The 20,594-nt window shown below is 55.5% G+C and overlaps 1 protein-coding gene across 2 annotated transcripts in view; it reads left to right on the top strand.

The window, feature by feature from the left end:
• Positions 1–20,370, top strand: part of PTPRU (protein tyrosine phosphatase receptor type U) — an 85,353-nt gene extending 64,983 nt beyond the window's left edge. The window contains exons 19-30 of one of the 2 annotated variants that reach the window (XM_022551923.3): positions 5,509–5,545; positions 6,149–6,246; positions 6,328–6,444; positions 7,249–7,403; positions 8,831–8,966; positions 9,482–9,631; positions 11,238–11,411; positions 14,019–14,159; positions 16,314–16,439; positions 16,573–16,730; positions 17,836–17,971; positions 18,225–20,370. In XM_022551923.3, coding sequence (XP_022407631.2) covers positions 5,509–5,545; positions 6,149–6,246; positions 6,328–6,444; positions 7,249–7,403; positions 8,831–8,966; positions 9,482–9,631; positions 11,238–11,411; positions 14,019–14,159; positions 16,314–16,439; positions 16,573–16,730; positions 17,836–17,971; positions 18,225–18,287 — 1,491 coding nt within the window. In that variant the 3' untranslated portion in view covers positions 18,288–20,370. Of the gene's footprint in view, positions 1–5,508; positions 5,546–6,148; positions 6,445–7,248; positions 7,404–8,830; positions 8,967–9,481; positions 9,632–11,237; positions 11,412–14,018; positions 14,160–16,313; positions 16,440–16,572; positions 16,731–17,835; positions 17,972–18,224 lie in introns of both variants that reach the window. The other variant, XM_089897425.1, reaches the window with a different exon arrangement.
• The last annotated feature ends 224 nt before the right edge of the window (positions 20,371–20,594 follow it).

Raw genomic sequence — 20,594 nt, 5'->3', positions numbered from 1 at the left:
CGGAGCTCAGCCGAGGGGAGGAGAGGGTGGGCGGCAGCTGTCAGGAGGACTTCCTGCAGGCCAGAGTTGGCCTGAGAGACGGGGGATGGGGATGGTGGAGGGGAGTGTCAGTGAGGCAGAATGGAGGGAAAAGGGCAGACAGCTAGGCCTAGATATGAGGAAGGATCCCCTCTTGGTGAGGGGCCAAGAGCCTGGGGGTGGGATTCTGGTGATACACAGCGAGGCTGAAGGCAGCCAGGGGCTGCGCTGAAGGCCACGAATGGCAAGCTGAGGAATTTGGCCTTTTCCCTAGGGGCACCAGGGAGTCATTAAAAGTGTTTACCCATGATCAGAGCAGTACTGTAAGAATAATAACTCAGGTTTCTTGACCATGTACTGTGTGCCAAGCACTTTATACCTAATAGTTAACTTTATATAATCCCTGCGACCACCCTATGCGGTAGTTAGCATTGTGTGGCCTCCCTTAACTGGGGCTCAGAGAGGTGAAGCTACTTTTCCCAGGTCACACAGCTAGGGAGCGGTAAAGAAGAGATTCAAATCTCAGCCTGTCAGGGTCTCCAAAGCCTTTGCTGCTAACCATGAGACTGTCCTGCCAGCCATAGCAGCAACTGCTCGGGCTGGACCAGAGGGAGGGGCCAGAGACAGGGCAGGCAGCCAGGGGGCCTGAGCTTGAGTGTGAAGGAGAGGTGATGAGTCCGCTCCCCAAGTGTGGATGAGGGTGAGACAGGACAGGCCCAGGAGTCGGACCCTGATCAGACTCCCTGACCTGCAGCGAGCCGAGTTTGGTAGAGAGTCATTTATTCATTTGTTAGCTATGTTTTGAAGCACCTACTGTGTGCCAGGCATTGTGCTGGGCACCAGGGATACAGCAGTGAGCAAGCAGACACAGTCCCTGCTTTCCATGAACATATAGATTCTAGTTGGGGAGACACATAAGCGTACAAGTAAAATAAATTCAGACTGGATGGAAAAGCACAGGCCAGAAAAGAGGAATGACTTCCTCAGCGTCACACAGCAAGGTGGTGGTAGTGCCAGGGTTAGCTGTGGCCGGCTGCATGGAAGCAGAGGGCTCGTGCTGGCCTTGGGTGGCTGGAGAGGGAAGGGAAGGGTGGCCCAGGTAGGAGCGGCATGACCGGCTGGAGGTGGAGGAGGCATGTATCTGGGAGGGGGGGAGTCAGGGACTCTGGAGGTGACCTTTCCTTTCCTTTGTCTTCATTCCCTCCTGGTGGCCAGATGCGCTACCCCGTATTTCCCAGAATTCCTTACCTTCTCCCCCACCTCCCATCCTCTCCCCTGGCTGGGCTATGGGGCCGGGCCTGGCCTCACCTCTCAGACTTGGGCAGTTTTGGTGACAGGGGCCTTGCCTCGGTCTCCTCAAGGTCCTCCTCGGCTTCACCTTGGGCCCCGGCAGGGACCTGCCCCTCCCCCTCTCTTGCCCAGCCCTCGCATCTCTGCTCTGCCGCCCCTGCTGGCATCACCCATTCTGGCCACTCCTGTGCTCCGTCCACCTCCATCTGCCTCTGGCCTAATATCTGTCTCTTTTGCTTTGTACTGTTCCCTCACTGGAATCATTAAGATTCGGATAAACCGTGAAGTAAGTATCACTCTCCCCATCTCCTCCTCCTCCTGTCTGTCCGACTGGCTATGTCTCAGACTCTCTCACAGTCTCTGGCTGTCTCTCTCTCTGTCTCTGTCCTCCTTCCCCTCCACCCGTGCGCCCAACACCAACCGTCCACTTCAGGGGCCGCCCAGGGCTGAAGATTCGACACGATCCCTGTTTAAACCATTCCCTTCATCTCCTCTGCCCTGAGACGGGCTGGCAGTGTTGGGGTGCCTCCGGGTGCCTCCCCAGGCTCTGTTCTTCACCGGCTATCACCTCTGTCGCCCTTGTCCCGGGCTCCCCATGCCTGATGAATCCTCAGTAGCCGCACCTTTTGCGGGCCTGGGAGGGGTGCGATGGGAGGAGCCGCCCTGGGTGCCGCGTTTCCGCTGCTTGGGGGTCAGGGCCTTCCAGGAAGCAAGGATGGCCCCGGGCAGTCCCCTTAATACTAGTTTCCCTGGTGTTCAAATCCCTTTGTGATCAGTTTGCTTGAAACTCAACCCTCGCTACTTTGCCCTCAATGTAGCCCTAATTTGAATGTTTTATTTTGGGGGAGCAGTATGGGTATTTTATTTTCAAAAATTGTGCTGTGTTTGGGCCTTTTAAAAATTAAAAAAAAAACCCCAATTCATCTAGCAGTCCTCTGATTTGTCTTTTAATACATATTATTTTCGTAATAGTTGATGCCCGATGGGATTGTTTTCTTTTTTGGGTACTTCGTCTGTTTTATCTCCTTTTTTCTTTTACAAATATATTTCTTGCTTTTTTTATGATTGCAAAAATACAATTCATCATTAGACTTTCAGACAGCACGGAGATACCTCATATATAAAGTGTAAGGTCCCGGCTGTCGCACCTGCTGGAGATGACAGTTGTCCCAGATGTGCTTCCTAGACACCCTCTGCCTTGTTTTGAGTTGGTTTAAACAGTTCATTTGTAAAGTTCCTAAACTTAAGTGGAATATTAGGCCCACAGAAGGCAGTGGATGTACTCAGCCCTAGCGCCCCCCCCTTAGGAGGTGATGAATATAGGTCGTTGTATCAATACTTTACGTCTCAATCTCCACAAAACACACTACTCATTTAGTTATTGTCAGACTCTTAAGAAATGCCCCGAGGAGACTTGGCTTAATTAATCTTCAAATGTCCATTAACAGGAGTGTCATTGGCTGAGCACCTGCTCTGTGCCAGGCACATCATGCCATCCTTACCGCACTCTGCAAGGTTGGGACCTGCATTTGGCAGACGAGAAAATTGAGGCTTAGAAATGTTGAGTGGCTGACTCATGGCCCCACGGCTCTGGATTAGCTCAAACCCATCCTGAGCCCTCCACCCTTACACGAGACCCTGGATCTCTCCCTTTGGGGGCATCAGGGTGCCCTGGGGTCTTGCCCACCGTGCAAGTCGTCAGTCTCCCAGCTCCACCCACTCAGAGACGCCAGGGAGGGGTGGGAGCAGGCCCCTAGGACATGCTGATGGCCCGGAGTGTGAAGACCTCTGCTCGCTAATCCTGGTCTCTAAAGTGGGTGTGCTCAAGGTGTCTCCTTATCTTCCTTTAACATCTGATCATTTAAAACTTCCCATTTCACTGTCCTCTGTGTGATATAATTGTGTAATACATGTATGCAATTCCAAAGTTAATATGCAGGTATTGAAGGCCATCTGTCTAAAACCTTGTTCAGTTGTTTGCTGTATACTGACTAGCAATTGGGCGCTGGCAGTGTGCTGGGCACTGGAGGGACAGAGATGGATGAATCAGAAGAGACCCTGGCTCTCTCACGTGAGATTCTCAGGCAGACCGGTTTTAGGTGGAGTAGCTTGTTCCCAGCTTGACTAAGGCTGGGGGTGGAGGGCAGCACAGAGGCAGCACCCCTCTGACCCCAGATGCCCAGCAGCTCCCCTGAGGACTTGAAGCACAGGCAGTGGCTGGGGAGATGGCAGGAGGGAATTAGGCTAGACCCAGAGAGGTTCCAGTAGTGAGGGCTGAACGACTCTGGGAGGCTTTTCGTTATTGGTAACGTTGACTATGTTTTGGTCATTTTCATGGGAGCGTGTAGGTATACAACACGTGCATGTCTCGCTATTATCCTCATATTCCGGAGGAGAACAGAGGCTTAGAGAGCCTGGCTACTCAGAGTGTGTTTTGAAGCCCAGCCTTGGCACCACCTGGGATCTGCTTGGAAATGCACAATCCTGGGCCCTGCCCCAGACCTTCTGAATCTGAATCTGCCTTTTAGCAAGATCTCCAGGAGATTCGTGTGCACAGTAAAGGCTGAGAAGAGCCCACTTAGTGCCTGGAATCACACAGCTGCTCCTTGGTAGAGTTGCAACAGAGACCCAGGTCAACTTGACCCAAGACTCAGATTCTTAACCCCTGTTGTAAACCACTGTCTGCCCAGGAATTCTTGACACCATTTAGATCTCCAGGAATCCTTGACATTCACACCATTTAGATCTTCAGGGGTACTCGTTGGCCTTTAAAGTAGTAGTAATAGTAATGGCTGTTATTGATTAAGTACTGGCTTAGTGCTTGACATGGTGCCAAGCCCTTGGCATATGTAACTTTATTTACTCCTCACAGGAGTCCAAGGAAGTAAATGCTATAAATATTCCCATTTTATTTATTTATTTTTTGCGGTATGCGGGCCTCTCACTGTTGTGGCCTCTCCCGTTGCAGAGCACAGGCTCCGGACGCGCAGGCTCAGCGGCCATGGCTCACGGGACCAGCCGCTCCGCGGCATGTGGGATCTTCCCAGACCAGGGCACGAATCCGTGTCCCCTGCATTGGCAGGCGGCCTCCCAACCACTGCGCCACCAGGGAAGCCCAATATTCCCATCTCATAGATGTGAAAATACAGGCATAGAGAAGTAAAGGGATTCGCCCAAGGGCACATACTTAGCAAGAGCTATGCAGAGCAGGGATTTGAACTCTGGCAGTCTGATTCCAGGGCCCCTTGGGCCTGGGAAGCCCACGGGGCCAGAGGATTTGCTGGGAGCTGTGAACTTGAGGCAAGGGGCCGAGCTTGGTTGTTTCTCTTGCACCGGCCTTGCAGTACTTCTTACCTGTCCCGTGTTGCCTACGTTGATTCCCCTGGGTGTCTCCTGTGGGCAGGACCTCATGGGTGGCTAAGGCCCCAGGGTGGGGATGGAGTCTGGCTGGTTCCACTTCTCAGCCTGAGGGCTCTGGGGATGGAGGACGCAGTAGCTCTTGGCCTCTCTTTTGTGGGAGATAATGTAGGTAAAGTGCGTAGCACAGTATGTGAGCGTAATAGGACCTCAAAAATGTATTATTATTTTAATAAATAATTATTTTAATTATTTGTTATTGTTTTTATTATTGATTTCAAAGATTTTAAAACACATTTTATCTGAAGTCCCTGAGCAACTCCTGTGCTCATTTGCTCCTAACCTGAAGCCTTCATCCGGCCACCCAAGCTCTGGGTGACTGGGGTAGTCGGGAGGGGCATTGCCCATTCTGGTTGCCCTGAGGGTGCCTGGGATAGCTGACAAGACCCAGCCTAGGATCTGGGGTTGCTTAGGGTCTCTGGGGCTTTAGGAACAGGGCAGGGTCACCCCGCAATTTATTTGTCTTCAAACAGCAGCCGGGTTGTAAGCAGATTGCGGATAATTATCCCCAATTTATGAATGGGGAGACCCTCTAGGCCCATAAAGGAGTTGTGCCCTCCCTAGGGTCACATAGCAAAGATGGGTTTAAATCGAAGACACTGGTGTCTAAGCTGTACTTCCTTCCTTACTTGGGGACTGGGAGGACAGGGTCACCCTGGTCAGGAGGGTGGGGCAGTTCCCTGGGGGGGTGTGTGCAGCTTCTGGGAGAGGAGGGCAGAAGGGGCCTGAGCAAGTGAGGGGCTGCTCCCTGGGGTCTTACCACACCATCTTCTCCTGTTCCAGGGTTACCACAGGTCAAACCACTTCATAGCCACTCAAGGTACCTGGCACCCCCCCCCCCATGTGCCCCTCAGTGTGCCTGCCTTCCTGCCTTCCCTGCTTATCTGCCTGCCTCCCATCTGTCTCTCTGTCTGTCTGAGCCCCACTCTCTGACTGGGTGTCTGGAATCTGGCCATCCGTCTCCGCCCCCTCTTTGTGTTTTTGTTTCCCTGATGTGCACCATCCATTTGTAGCTCCTGGTCCAGCTGTCTGTCTGCATGCAAAAGGGCCAGCCAGACTCGGTCCTCACGGGTGTGGATTGTGCCTCTTGGTCTGGGGACTGCCTGGGTCCCTCTGGCTGAGTCTTCCCGCCCAGCTGTCCATCTGTCCATCCCGCCTGGAGACTTGTGCCGTGGCCCTCTAGCTCTGCTTCTTGGGTTGCGCTCAGGATGAGGGGTGTCTCCAGGCAGGCCCTCCCTGATAATGCCCACCCCCAGGGCCCAACAGGCATGAGTTGGCAGTTGGTGGGGTGTGTGTGGGGTGAGCACGAAGCCCCCATTTGGGGCTCAGGAGTCTCCTGGCCTGGGGTCGTGGTGCGGGGCAGCCGTGTGCTGGGCCTGGGTGGAGACCTGGCCTCAGGGACAAGCATCCTCTGTGCCCCCAGGGCCGAAGCCCGAGATGGTCTACGACTTCTGGCGCATGGTGTGGCAGGAGCACTGTTCCAGCATTGTCATGATCACCAAGCTGGTGGAGGTGGGCAGGGTAAGTGGGGCCGTGGGGGACGGGTGTGGTGGGCCAGGGGGCAGTGAAGGGCCCGCTGAACCTGCCCCGTGGGGACTCCAGGTGAAATGCTCGCGGTACTGGCCAGAGGACTCGGACATGTACGGGGACATCAAGATCACGCTGGTGAAGACGGAGATCCTAGCGGAGTATGTTGTGCGCAGCTTTGCCCTGGAGCGGGTGAGTCTCCTGTCGTCACGGGGCCCTTCCCAGGCTGCCTGCGAGGCGGGGCAGAGCCCACCTCCCCCAGCCCAGGAGTGGAGGGTGGGAAGGGCCCCGCTGCCTGCCCAGCAAGGCAGCTGCTCGGCAACTGCTGAGAGCACCGTGGACGGGTGGAAAGGTGGCCGTCTTTGCTGGCGGCTCCGAGAGGAAGTCGAGGCGGTGAGGATGATGCGGGTCGCAGCCCAGGTGCCGGTCCCGTTCTGTGCTAGGCTCTGTGCTAAGCCCGTTGCGCATATTATTTCAGCCCTGGAAAGCTCTGTGGGATGAGGCCTTTGCCCTTAGACCCGTTTTATAGTTAAGGAAAGTGAGGCTCACAGTGGTTACATTACTCATGAAAAGCCGCAGGGTCAGGCATGACCAGATTCTCCTAATCGTGGTCCCTCTTGATCGTCTGTCAGATCCTCAGAAGAAAGATAGTTTTCCCCCTTTGAACTAAGACCCGGAGAGCCAAAATGATCTCCTAGGGCTGTTGTGTAATCCAGGCGGTAGAGGTGGGTGACTACTAACGGAGGTTTGGCATCAGGAAGATCCCAGCCCAACTCCTGCATAATATCTGTCTCGTCTAACTTCGGGCAAGTGGTTTCTCCTCTTTCGAGCCTTAGTCTTCTCACCTGTACAATGAATCATTAATACCCACCTCTTGAGTCTCCTTGGGGTGAACTGAGTTCTTGCGGTGAGATGCTCACCCCAGTGCCCGGCACACAGCAAGTGTCTGATAGACGCCAGCAGGGACTCTGACTGTTACTACTCTTGTCTCCCCAGAGAGGCTACTCTGCTCGCCACGAAGTCCGCCAGTTCCACTTCACGGCATGGCCGGAGCACGGCGTCCCCTACCACGCCACGGGGCTGCTGGCTTTCATCCGGCGCGTGAAGGCCTCCACGCCCCCTGATGCTGGGCCCATTGTCATCCACTGCAGGTGGGGTGCCGGGAAGCCCGGGGAGAAGAGGGGTGGGGAATGGGGCTGTTGGAGGTCCCTAAACGAGATTGGACTTGGGTCCTTCCTGCTCAGAGACAGAGGACAGGGGAGAATGACCACCAGGGGCCCTTTGCCCTTTGAGCTTTGGCTCTGGGGTTGGCCCCCTTGTGTGCTCCCCAAGACCTGGGGAGGCCCTTCTCTCAGATGCCGAGGGGGCGCTGGAGACATGGAGGGGGTGAGGGGTTGGCGAGGCACCAGGCAGGACTGAGATCCATTTGCTTCCTTTGAGCAAGGTTGCCCCTGGAGCCCCCTTCTGGTCTGTACCCCCGTCCTCCCTTCCAGAGCAATCACTATCCTGACTTCTAAACCTTAGATTCATTTTGCATGCTTTTGAACTTTGTATAAATGGAACCATACATCAGGTGCACTTTGGAATCTGACTTTCCCTTAACGTTATGTTTATAAGGTTCATCCATATTGTATCCTGTTCCACTGGGTGAATAAACCACAATGTGTTTATCCACTCTGCTATGGATAGGCATTTCCAGCTTTGAGCTATCATGAATAGTGCTACTAAGGACATTCTATTACATGTCTTTTGGCCGACACACACACACCTTCCAGGGAGGTATGTACGTAGGAGTGGAATTGCTCTGTGTGAGTGTTCAGCCTTACTAGGTACTACAAACAGTTTTCCAAAGTCGTTGCACTAATTCAAGCCCCCAGCAGCGGTGTACGGGAGATGCGGTGGCTGTGTGTCTTTGTGGCTGACACTTTGCTACTGCCATTTTCAAGCTTGAGATCTTGGTGTCATCTTTGTCCTCCCCCCTCCTCTCAACTCTGCTCCACCTGGTGCTGAATGTGAGGATCCCAGAATTGGGCCCGACCCAGCCCAGCTCTCAAGGAGCTCCCAGTTGGTGAGGGAGACAGCCACATAAACAATGACCACGGAGCAGGAAGGAAGGTTTTGATAAAAGTCCACCCAGATTGCTCTGGGAGCTCAAAAGCATGACATCTGCTGGAGGATCCACTGAGCATGTGAGTGGGTTTGAGTGCGTAGGGCTTTGAAGGATGTGCAGGAGATTTGGGGACATCCAGGAGACCAGAACATTCTTGGATTAATGTTCTCTGAGCAGCACCTTTGTTCCTCTCCCCCAGTCACAGCTGCTAAGTTGGGCTGGTTTCACACCTGCATTCTCCCTACCCTTTCTTTCCTCTCCTTCCCCAAGGCCCAGCCCCCACTCTGTCCTCTATCACATTTCACCGGAACTCTTCCAAGCAGCCTTGTGTCTGGCTCCTCCAGTATCCCCCATCCCCTGTGTGGTGTAGATATGGCCAGGGGCCCCAGGCACCCTCTTCTCTTCTTCTGCTTGGTCCCGGGCTTCCTCCCCAAGGCCCTGACCTGGCCTGGGCCGCTCTCTCCCCAGCGCGGGCACTGGCCGCACAGGTTGCTACATCGTTCTGGATGTGATGCTGGACATGGCGGAGTGTGAGGGGGTCGTGGACATTTACAACTGCGTGAAGACCCTCTGCTCCCGGCGCGTCAACATGATCCAGACTGAGGTGGGGTTGCAGCCCTCTCCCCGCTTCCCCTCCAGCAGGAGTGTCCCTCATTCAGGAGCTTGAAGCTGGTGGAGTGTGTCAGAAGGGTGTCCTAGGATGTCCCCTTGTTCTTTCCCATCCCTGAACTCGGCCGGCCAGCCTCTTAGGGTCTTCCCAAACTCAGCTCCACTGTGTTCAGTTGGGTGAGGTCAGACAGCACTGCGCCAAGGTCATAGGTTCTACAGTCAAGACATAATGCTTACTGGGTTTGTCTCCTCACTAGACGTGTGACCCTGGGCTGTCCCCTCACCTTCAGAGCTTCTCATAGGGTTATTATGGGGATGAAATATGAGATAAGTGAGCAAACATCCCTGAAGGTTGCTTCAGGTACAGTGGGTCCAACCCGTAGTAACAGGTGGTTGGACTCCACCTCAGAGCAACCCGGCCTCAAACATGAGCTTGCCTCCCCCCTCAACCCTAAAATCTCTAACTTCTGCTCCCCTCCTGGTTCCTCATATTCTCATCTCCTGCTCCAGGAGCAGTACATCTTTATCCATGATGCAATCCTGGAGGCCTGCCTGTGTGGGGAGACCACCATCCCTGTCAGCGAATTCAAGGCCACCTACAAGGAGATGATCCGCATTGACCCTCAGAGTAATTCCTCCCAGCTGCGGGAGGAGTTCCAGGTGGGGCATGAGTGTATGTGTATAGGTGTGGTTTATGAGTATGTGAGTGTGTGTGTGTGTGTGTGTGTGTGTGTGTGTGTGTGTGTGTGTAGTATTGGGAGGTCCTCAGTGCTGTAGGAGTCACCGAGGGCCAAGCAGGATGCACAGAGCTGGGTTACTAGGAAGGACTTAGAGACAGTGGAGGAGGTGGTGCATCCAAGAAATTAAGAGCCCAGGCTTTGAAGTCAGATAAACCTGGGTTCAAATCCTGCCTTACCTAGTTAAGAGCTGTGAATAACCTTGAACAAATCACTTGACCTCTCTAAACCACAGTTCTCTTACCCAGAAAAGAAAGATAGTTAATATTGTCCTTGCAGTCTTTGTAGTCATTAGGATTCTTTTGGTTGCAGGTGATAGAAGTCCAGCTCAGTGGCTCTTGTAACTGAAAAGTCTGAGGATGTGCAGCTTTGGTTATGGCTGGATCCAGGGGTTCAAATGATGATGCCAAGATTTAGTCTGTGTCCATTTTTGGTTCTGCTTTCTTCTGTTTTTGGTTTCATTCTCAGACCCACACTCTGGCCCCTCACGGTGTCAGGCTTACGTTATCTTTGCCGTCAGAAGACTCTGGAAGAGGGCAGTTCATGCTCCCAACAGCCCCAATAAAAGTCCCAACCAGACTCTCCTGTGCCCATTTCTGAGCTGATCACTGGGACCAGAGAGATGGAGCACACTGATCGGCCTAGGCCTGGTTCTCGGGGCAGGGCCAGTCTCACCATGTCACATGACTGAGGTGGGAGAAGGCTGGTTCGCCGGAGAAGTTTGAGCATGGTCACTGGGTACGGAGAGACCCCAGATGTCCTTTCTACTCCAAGGTTCCCGTGAGGGTTCGGTGGTGCGTGCCGGGTACCTGGCACTCTAGGATGGCCATAGAGTGGTGTCACAGGGAATGTTCTCTGTGATTCCTGGAGAAGGATGTTGAGCCCTGAGGACCATGAGAGACTGGGTTCCCTGATAGGGAGCCCCAAGAACAAGAGAAGAAATGGAGACCCGGCGAATCAGGATGCATGAGGCATGAAGGCAGGAGGGTAGGGGAGGTGACCCAGAGTCCCTGGCTTGCTATTGTGCCAGGTGTCCCTTGACAGGGCCATGATGGAGGAAGGTGACCACCTGTGTCAGTCCCTGGAGTCTGCATTGTGGAAGATATGGGGTTTCAGGGCTTAGCTCCTTGCAAGCACCTGGTAATGATCCTCATGGCGCCATCTGTGTATTGAAGGCTGTGCCTGTGCCAGGCTTGATATTATCTCACTTATCCTCCCAGCAGCCCCGTGAGGTAGGCATATTATTATCCCATTTTACAGTTGAGGGAAAATGAGGCTGAGAGATACAGTAGCTTGTCTAAAGTTACATAGGTGCTGAGGAGGCAGACTCCAGTCCCCAGAGCTCTGTCCAGGCCCTGGCATCCTGGAGACAGGGAGCCTGTATCCCTCCCTCTCTCCCTTCCCTCTGGACCTCAGTTTCTCCATCCATTAAATGGGCCTAATAACCCAGCCCCATCTCCTTCATGGGGCTGGGAGGAGGCCCCACAAACACAGGAGTCACCTCCCTTTCCTCTCCCCACTCCTTGTAGACGCTGAACTCGGTCACGCCGCCGCTGGATGTGGAGGAGTGCAGCATCGCTCTGCTGCCCCGGAACCGGGACAAGAACCGCAGCATGGACGTCCTGCCGCCTGACCGCTGCCTGCCCTTCCTCATCTCCACCGACGGGGACCCCAACAACTACATCAACGCAGCCCTGACAGATGTGAGGGCACGGGGGTGCCCACGGGGGTGGGGTGGGCTCTGGGACTCTCCCACCCAGCGGCATCTGGGAAGGTCCAGGAGCCAGGGGGGCAGAGCTGAGGGCTCTGATTAGGGGGACCGTCTGCCTTTTTTGGGACCAGGCCCATTGTGTGGTCCTCCTTCCCCCAAGGGTCCTTCATTCAGGGCACTTAAGCCAGTGTCCCCCTTCAGGTATTACCGCTGGCCTGAATAGAAGTCTGGGTGGTGGAGTTCAGACAGGGCTGTCTCCAGGTTCAGGCCCAGCAGAGCCTGGGGTAGGATGAGTGATTCGAGGGCTTTGACTGGGGAGGCTGGGAGGGTTTGCGGTTGGGACTTGAGATTTGATGTCTGGAGCCAGGGGAGCTTGTCTTGGGGTGGTCGAGCTAGAGCCTGCCCAGGACCTGGCCTGGAGTAGTGACTTGTTCCCTGGGCCCAGCCTGGCCATGGTCTGAGGGCTCAGGAGCTGTTTAGGAGCCCCTTCCCTTGCTCCCAGCTCAGGGGGCTCCACCGCCTTTACTGGGCATTGCAAGCAGAGCAGGGGCTTTAGGGTCCAGTGAATAACTCCCAGGTGCTGCTACCTGAGGGGGATGAGTCTGGGAGTGTCCCCTCACTCCTTCCCCAACTGGACCCAGTTGAGAGAGAGGTGTAGAGGCCAGACAGGTGGAGGTAAAATGTTACCGTTTTAAGAAAGCCAGTGGCACTGGAGAATGTGACTTCAGTGATGTGGCTAAGTGGACTGGCTGCTCCTTCAGCCCTCAGGCAGGCAGACCGGTCCTCCCGGCCACAGCTGTCCAGCCACAGCCCCACTCATGCCCCCTACATCAGGGATAGGCCTTTCCTGCGGCAGGGAGCAGCAGCAGTTGAATGCACACCTTCTGAGGACAGGACGGGCTGGCCTGGAAAAAGCAGGGAAGGGGCCGAGCTCAGCACGCTCCGTCCTCATCCCAAACTTGCCCATGGGAGGAGTGCGTGAAGGTGGGCCGAGGCCAGGTGTGTCACCACTGGATGTCCCTCCACGTGGAAATGAGAGCTGAGGGGAGGGAGGTTCTCCTACAGCAGGGACGAGGGAGATGGGCCTTTCTTGGCCCAGTTCCTGGCCAGGGCCCCTTGGCACGCAGGTGCAGGGGACAGTGGGGTTTCTCTAAGGAGGGAAAGCTCCCACACTTGCTTCCCAGGGGCTTCCTGGAGCGAGCTGAAGGCAAGTGGGGGAGTGGCCCCAGCCACTGCAGGGAGTGAAGGGAGAGGGGGCCGGGGCCCTGGACAGGAGGCAGAGGGTGCTGGCGAGCTTTGGATGGGGTCGTAGGAATCTGTGGCCTCCCTCTCAGCTTGCTCTTTGGCCTCAGCGTGCCCATCTACACATGCGGGGATGGAAAGGAGGCTCTGTGAGGTCCTGAGAGTCTCTGAGCTGGAGAGGGTCACACTGGCTCCCTGGCCTTGGATGGGAATGGGCGAGTAAGGTGGCGAAGCTTCCCTGGGGCCATGATATCTCACACACTTGATCCCAGCCATGCAAAGCCTTTTGCCTCATGAACCATGAGTCCCAGGAGCCAGGAGGCCCTGATGCTTGGGTTGTAGTGAGCTAATCTCGGGGCCAGCTGGGGTCTGTTGCGGGTGGTTAAGTCTGCAGGGAGCTCCACTGGGTGCCCAGGCCTGAGGTTTGGAGCCTGGCTGGGCCTGGCCTTCAGGAGCTGGCAATCAGGGAGCCTTCAGTGAGCCCTGGGGAGGGGGTCGGAAGAGAAGAGCATCAGGAGAGGAAGGGGGACATGGCACAGGTGGGTCAAGGCAGGGCACCAGGATGAGACTTGGGGCTGGGGCACTGAAAGGGGGGAAGGCTGGTGCCAGCCCACCTGGAGGGGCAAGGTTGGGAGCAGGGAACAGAGTCAGTACCGGTCACGGGTCTGGGGTCCCGGGTTGGGGTGTCAGACCTTTGATCCTTGGAGTTGGAAGGGACCTAGCTATTTATTTATTCAAAAATATTTATTGAACCCCTACAAAGTTCTGGGCACAGGCCACACCCTGAAATCTCTGCCCTCCTGAACCTTGTATTTGGGGAATGGGTTGAGACAGTCAACAAACAAATATGCAATGGAATGTCAGTCGCTGGTGATTTCTACAAAAAACAACCAGGCAGAAGTATTTAATGTGGGTCTTGGGGTATGTGTGTGGCAATTTTTAATGAGTTCGTAAGGAGGGCCACTTTGAAGAGGTGAAGTTAAGCAAAGACCAGAAAGAAGTGAGGGAGAGAGCCATGTATACACTTGGGAAATTTGTTCCTGGCAACAGGAATAGCAGGTGCAAAGGCACTGAGGCAGGGAGCAAGCTTGGCCAGCCTCTGCCTACCATGCCCAAGCTCCCATTGCCACCCATTGGGAACCTTTTGCCCTTTAGCTCCTGGGGGCCATGGGCTTGGGCATTAGAGGTCTGGGGGCTCACCCCATCAACTCAGGCCTCAGTTGCTGGCCAGCCTCCAAATTGGGCCCTTGGAGGCAGCCTGGTCCTTTGGGGGCAGAGCTGTGGTGGGCAGGGCAGGAGGACAGTCTGTTGCAGAGGCTTGGCAATGTCGGGGCACTGAGTTCTGGTTTCCCTGCAGAGCTACACGCGGAGCGCAGCCTTCATCGTGACCCTGCACCCGCTGCAGAGCACCACGCCTGACTTCTGGCGGCTGGTCTACGACTACGGGTGCACCTCCATCGTCATGCTCAACCAGCTGCACCAGTCCAACTCCGCCTGGGTGAGGGCCCTGCTGGCCGGGCAGGCTGGCTACCTGCAGCCTAGGACCTCAGTGTATTCAAGGGCACATCTCAAAAGTCAGTGGTTGGAACCCAGCTCTGCCACCTACTTGCTGAGTAGGGACCTTAGAGGTGTCCTACTTCCTCCCAGAGCCTCAGTTTCCTTGTCTGTAAAACGAGGCTCAGACTAGAGAAAAATAGCTGTTCTTTATGGAGCATCTGATGTATGCCAGGGACTCTGCTTTGCACTTACGGGCTTCAGGTGAGAAAATTAAGACCCAGAGAGGTGAAGTGACTTCTCCAAGGTCACATAGCTGGGCAGTGGCAGAGCTGTGCCCCCTACCCTGGGCTGCCTCCTCCCAGAGCCTCTGCTTTTTCAGTCACTCAACGAAACTGCTCATGATGGGGGCCTTTGAGGCAGAGTAAAATTCCAGCCTCCTTACCTTCCGACTGTTTGATCTAGGGTAAGTTAATCTACCTCTCCGAGCCTCAGCTTCCTTCTCTGTGAAATGGGGACTATCACAGCACCTGTTCTCTCAGGGGCTATTGTCAGGACCACGTGGGATGTACGCTTAGCACTGTGTCATGCCCGGCACATGGCAGGTGCTCAGGACATGGCAGGGATGAAGATGACGAGGGTGACAGTCGCTTCTGAGCTTGGTCCAGACACTGGTCAGTGATTTCAGCCTAGGGGCAGCTACCCTCATTTCCTTTCAGGGCTCCCAAAGCTGGAACTCCTGGGAGGAACAGACGCCCAGCCTTCCACCCTGCATGACCATCTTCTCTAGATCTCTGGGCCCCCGCTCTCCCCAGGTCCCCATCCCAGGAGGCCCAGGAAGATTTGCTGTAAAATGAGCATGACAGCCTCTTAATGGCTGCCTGGGGAAGATGGTTAACTGGGTTCTTTGCAAGTGAGGTGCTTGGTATAAATGACCTAGAACTGCAGGGTAATGGGCTCCAGCACCTGGACAGGGAATCCCATGTGGCAAGGACCTGCCCTTGCTCAGATGGAGGCGAGGGACCCATAGGGAGTCTCACACAGATGTCATTCACTGGTCACCCATTTGCTCATTCATTCAACCACCTTTCCTCACGGGCCACTCCCTGTCAGCCTGGTGGGGAGACAGAAGAACACACGGCCCCTCCCAGATCTCACGGTCCAGGGGTAAGCAGGTACAAAAACTGATCATGACAGCAGAGGGAGAGGGCTATCATGGAGCTGGCACAGGGACACACAAGAGCCTGGGGGGATGATTGATCAGGGAGGGCTTCCTGGAGGAGGTAATATCTGAGCCGAGATGTGTAGGAAGGGTAGAGTTAACTAGGTGAAGAGGTGGGAGATGAGTGATCCATGGAGAGGGAGCAGCATGTGTAAAGGCCTGAATGCAAGGAGTTGCCAGGCCCCAGGCAAAGGAGGAAGGTAGTGTCCTCTCTTCGTGGTCAGAGAGGGAGGCAGATGGAGCATGGTGTTGTCTGGGAGGAGCCTAGGGACCATTTCACAGATGGAGAAACTGGGGCCCAGAGAAAGGAAGAGCCTTGCTAGAAGGCTGCTAGAAGCTGGGGCCTTGGACCAGCTGCCCAGAGGACCCGTGTATGTACGTGTGTGTGGGCTGCTTCTCCTGTGTCCTTCCACTGTCTTGAGTCTGTGGCCTGGAGGGGGTACATTTAGGACCCTGACTGCACGGAGGGATCTTGGGGCAGGAGTCGGGGTGCTGAGCTGTGTTGCAGCACAGGGACACCTCACGTCTGTGAGCTGATGCTGGAGGGCCGAGGCAGCAAGAGAGAGGGCCGTGGGGCAGGGGTGCTGGCGTGGGTGGGGGTGATCTGAGGCCTGTCCCTGGAAGAAGGCAACTTCGTGTAGATGTGTGTGTTGGTGAGTGTGTTGGGTGTAGCTGTCTCGTGGCACGGCAGTGAGTGTCCGTGTACCACTATAAAGGGTTTGCCTTGGCTGACCTGAGTGTGTCAGTACAAACGCACTGGGGCGGTCCTGCACTGCGGTCTGATGGGTGAGCAGTGGGATGTGGGGGGAACTGAAGGTGAGTCTGGAGTGAATGGTGGGCCCCGGACAAGCGTGCAAGTCTGGGGGTGGGCGTGGGCGGTAGCTGCCCAGCCGGCTCAGCTCAGCTCCGCTCCGCCCCCTCTGCCCACGCTCCCAGCCATGCCTGCAGTACTGGCCTGAGCCTGGCCGGCAGCAGTATGGCCTCATGGAGGTGGAGTTCGTGTCAGGCGCAGCGGACGAGGACTTGGTGACCCGCGTTTTCCGGGTGCAGAACATCTCTCGGGTGAGTGATCTGGGAGCTCCAGGATGAGAACCTTGGTGGGGGCTGAGTGGCTTTGAATGACCCTCTTGAGGTCCCCAGGGGGCCGTGCAACCCTTGGCACTCATGTCCCCTGGCTGATTGGCCGCACCCCCAGCTGCAGGAGGGGCACCTGCTGGTGCGACACTTCCAGTTCCTGCGCTGGTCTGCGTACCGGGACACGCCGGACTCCAAGAAGGCCTTCCTGCGCCTGTTGGCCGAGCTGGACAAGTGGCAGGCAGAGAGTGGGGACGGGCGCACCATCGTACACTGCCTGTGAGTGCCGGCCCTCCCTCGGCTGGGAGGAGGGGTCAGGGCCCCACGGGACCGGGGCAGAGGCCAGTGTGAGAGAGGGCCTCGGGGCTGTGGCACCCAAACCCTGAGCTCCCAGACAGCGCGGCCTGGACTCTGCCCAGCCAGGCGAGGCTGGCCCTGCCTTCCATGGAGGAGCCCAGTCACTTTCCAGGGTGTGGACTCAGTCCTGAACACCCGCCCAGTACCCTCTGTGTGATGTTTGACTTTGCCAATTTAATTAGAGAGAGTTTTGTCAGAATAGTTAGTTTAGCCCATGATACGGTAATATACTTTTCAAATCAACGGAATTCTGGTCTTTGTTCATGTCTGTATGTATGTAGCTTTTTTCATTCATTCATTCACATGCCTCATTCACAGATTCGTTTATTCACTCACATCTGGGTGCAGTCACTTCTTTGCCTCCCACTTTTTCATGCTTTCAGCACTTACCCTTCCCTGTGTCAGGCTGGGCACATCGGGGGCAGGGACAGGGAGCTGAGTCAGGCAGGGCGTGACCCTCGAGGGCTTTTGGTTCTAGTGGGAGAGACCCCTTGAGAAAGGGACAGAGGGCCTAGTCCGTCCCCCATCTCCCAAGAGGAACCCCACACCCCAGGTCACAGGGAACAGTGGAGGGAGAGGGCTGGGGACTGGGGGAATGGGAGGGTCTCCGTGTGAGAGGCCATGGGTCTGACTGGGAGTGTATCTGTGTTACTAGGGGTGGCTGGTGTTCCCAGTGTTTGTTTTCTCTCCAGCTCTCTGGTTTTTTGCTTGCTGCCTTGCAGTCCTCTTCTGTCGCTGGCTTTGTCTCAGTGTCTTTCTCTTGGAGTGTGTCTGGCCTCCTTTCTCTCGAATCTGCTCTGTTTCTCTTGGAAGCTCTGCCTTCCTAGATACCTTCCACTTGGGATGCTAGTCTGTTATCCCCTTAACCTTCTCTTCCTGCTGCTGCCTCTGGGCTCCCTGACTCCTCCCATCTGGGTTCCCTGCCCCGCCCCTCCCTTCTGGATTCCCTGGCCCTGCTCTGCCCTTCACCCTTGAGTTCGCCCTACCCACCAAGCCCAGCCCCAAATCTTTCGTGTCTCTCCTTTAGAAATGGGGGCGGCCGCAGCGGCACCTTCTGCGCCTGCGCCACGGTCCTGGAGATGATCCGTTGCCACAACCTGGTAGACGTTTTCTTTGCTGCCAAAATGCTTAGAAACTACAAACCCAATATGGTGGAGACCCTGGTGAGGCGCCATGTACCCCTTGCCCAGCCACTTCCAACTTCCCGGTCCACGCCCGGCCAGGCCCCTCAGCACCCCTCTCCCTTATCTGGCCCCCACAGTTGGGCCTTGGGTTCTAGTCCTCTGGTGCCAAAGTGTTACCCCCATTTCTCCCCTTCTCCCCATCGATGGGGCAGGGCTCATGCTTGCCCCTTTGCCCCAGTACTAGGGTACTAGGGAGGGACCAGGCTGGTGATTCCTTCTCTCCCTCTCCCAGGATCAGTACCACTTCTGCTATGATGTGGCCCTGGAGTACCTGGAGGGACTGGAGTCAAGATAGCAGGGGCCCCTGGCCTGGGGCACCCACTGCACACTCAGGGCCAGGCCCACCATCCCGGACTGACATGGAAGACCTGCACCCCCAACTCTGCTCAGCTGTAGCCCTCACAGGGAAATTACTGGAGTGGGCGCTGGGCCATCCTGGTGCCCCCTTCCACTGTGGGCAGGGCCTTTCAGCACCTCCGTGGGTACGCTGCGGGCCAAGGAGGAGCTTAGCAAGACTGCAGCCCAGCCCACCTCCGCGGGGTCCTGCAGGCCTTCTGAGAGGCCTGGCGCTGCCCGGCAGAGTGACGGGCTCAGAACTGCCGGCTCTGGGAGACCCAGGCTCAAGCCCCCTGGATTGCATCCCAGCCCTAGGCAGAGATGAGTGAAGCCCTGTAGAGCAAGTGCTAGGCCAGGGTTTCCACCCAGCTTGGCTGGACATGGGTAGAGAGTGCACTGGGGCTTGGCATCTAGCATCCCATCTGGCCCAGCCCCTGAGGGTCCTGGGGAGACTGGGCTCTGCCCTGATTTGCCAGTGGGCACTTCAGACTCGTCCTCCCAGGGGGAACGTCAGCTCCCTCCTCCACCCGCTGCCTCCCTGCAGCCCCGGGGATATTTTGCTCATGATCCCTACCCACCCTCCATTTCTGCTTCCCTGAATGTGCTCTGAGCTTCCCCGAACCGGGATCTGCCCATCCCTACCCTGTCCCGTGTGGGGTCCCTTCCCTGCTTGACCCAATGTCTGCAGAATGAAGTCACCTCAGCCCCCACTGCCTATAACTTTCAGGCCTCACTGGCTGGGTCCTGGGTCAGTGACAATCTGCAAGGCTGAATGACAGCCCCTGGGGTTGAGGTCCCTGTGGCTTCTGGTCAGGCTGGCCACCGGGACGCTATTAAATAAGGGGTGCTCAGCACCTCTAGAGTTTGGAGAAAGAAGGTATATTTTGGGATGGAGGATCTATGCTTTTGTTGTTTATTTTATTTTTTGATGGGGGGGGTGGGAAGTTCTCTTTAAAATGGGGCAAGCCACACCCCCATTCCGTGCCTCAATTTCCCCATCTGTAAACTGTAGATATGACTACTGACCTACCTCGCAGGGGGCTGTGGGGAGGCATAAGCTGATGTTTGTAAAGCGCTTTGTAAATAAACGTGCTCTCTGAATGCCACAGAGCAGCCTTATGTGTGTCTGGCCGGCCTGACTGGGGCCTGCTCACCTGCCCCCAGCCTCCCAGTGCGGCGGGAGGGCCCTGGTCTGGCCTCGAATTGTCCATCCATAAAATAGGGGGAGGGGCATGGACCAGAGCATCGTTCAGGGGCCTTCCACTTGCAGAGCTGGTTCCAAGGGACCTTGGCTGTTGCTGTCTCCACCCAAGCCTCTGAAGCACTTACTCAGACAGGGGGCTTTATCCTGAGACCTCCGAGGGCCACAGAGCTAGCTGCCTCTGAACCCCTGGGGGCCTGGATCTAGGTTGAGCTCCTTCGCATCCAGCATGGGAAGCTCAGGCTCCAGTGTCAGGCAGATGGTCCCCACCATCTGTGAGACCCGGGGCAAATCAGCTGCCTCTCCTGGCCTTGGTTTCTCGTCTGTAAAATGGGGACAATTCTATCATGATGAGATGAGGTAGTGGTTAAGTGCCTATGTGGTGCCAGGTGTGCAGAAAGAGCTCCATTTAAAACACAACAGAGATAGGACAGAGCAGACACATATCTCGTGGGGATGATTGTCCAGCTGCCTGAGTCCAGCCCATTCCCAGTCTCTGGCTTCCTCAGGGGGTGCAGTGGGAGGAGGGCCCCTGAGTCACTGGCTGGCAGGGCCCTGAGTCACTCCTGGCTCTGTCACAGACTTGCTGTAGGACGTGGTGAAGACAATTCCTGTTTCTGGGTGTCAGTTTCTTCATATGAAGACTGGCTCTGTGATGTACTGATTCTGTTCACACACTGGCTGACTCTGCCTCAGTTTCTCCATTGGTTAAAGGATGTGACCCATTCTAATGACCTCGTAATTCAACATCCTTTAATCTGAATTAAACAATTTTTAGACAGTATGATCCCATTTAGCTAAGGCACAAACTAACACCCTCACACTCATTCTGAACTGACCACTAAGCCTTACCTGATGGGCTGCAAATGTATGTCATAGATACTGGCCAAGCAATAGAGTATAACTTGCTTTGACCAACAGAATGTGGCAGAATTGACATCAAGTGAGCTCTGGCTTCTAGACCTCAAGGGGCATTGCAGCTTTTGATTTTGCCCTCTTGGCACTCTGCCACGTAATGAAACCTGTCTTGCCTACTGGGAGATTTGAGGGCATGTGGAGAAGAGC

This window comes from Delphinapterus leucas, chromosome 1, assembly GCF_059928025.1.
Source record: "Delphinapterus leucas isolate spDelLeu-1000000601 "Yukka" chromosome 1, BTC_Dleu_Yukka2, whole genome shotgun sequence".
NCBI lineage: Eukaryota > Metazoa > Chordata > Mammalia > Artiodactyla > Monodontidae > Delphinapterus > Delphinapterus leucas.
The sequence above is the reverse complement of the archived record's forward strand: the minus strand, read 5'-3'. Positions and strand labels throughout refer to the sequence as shown.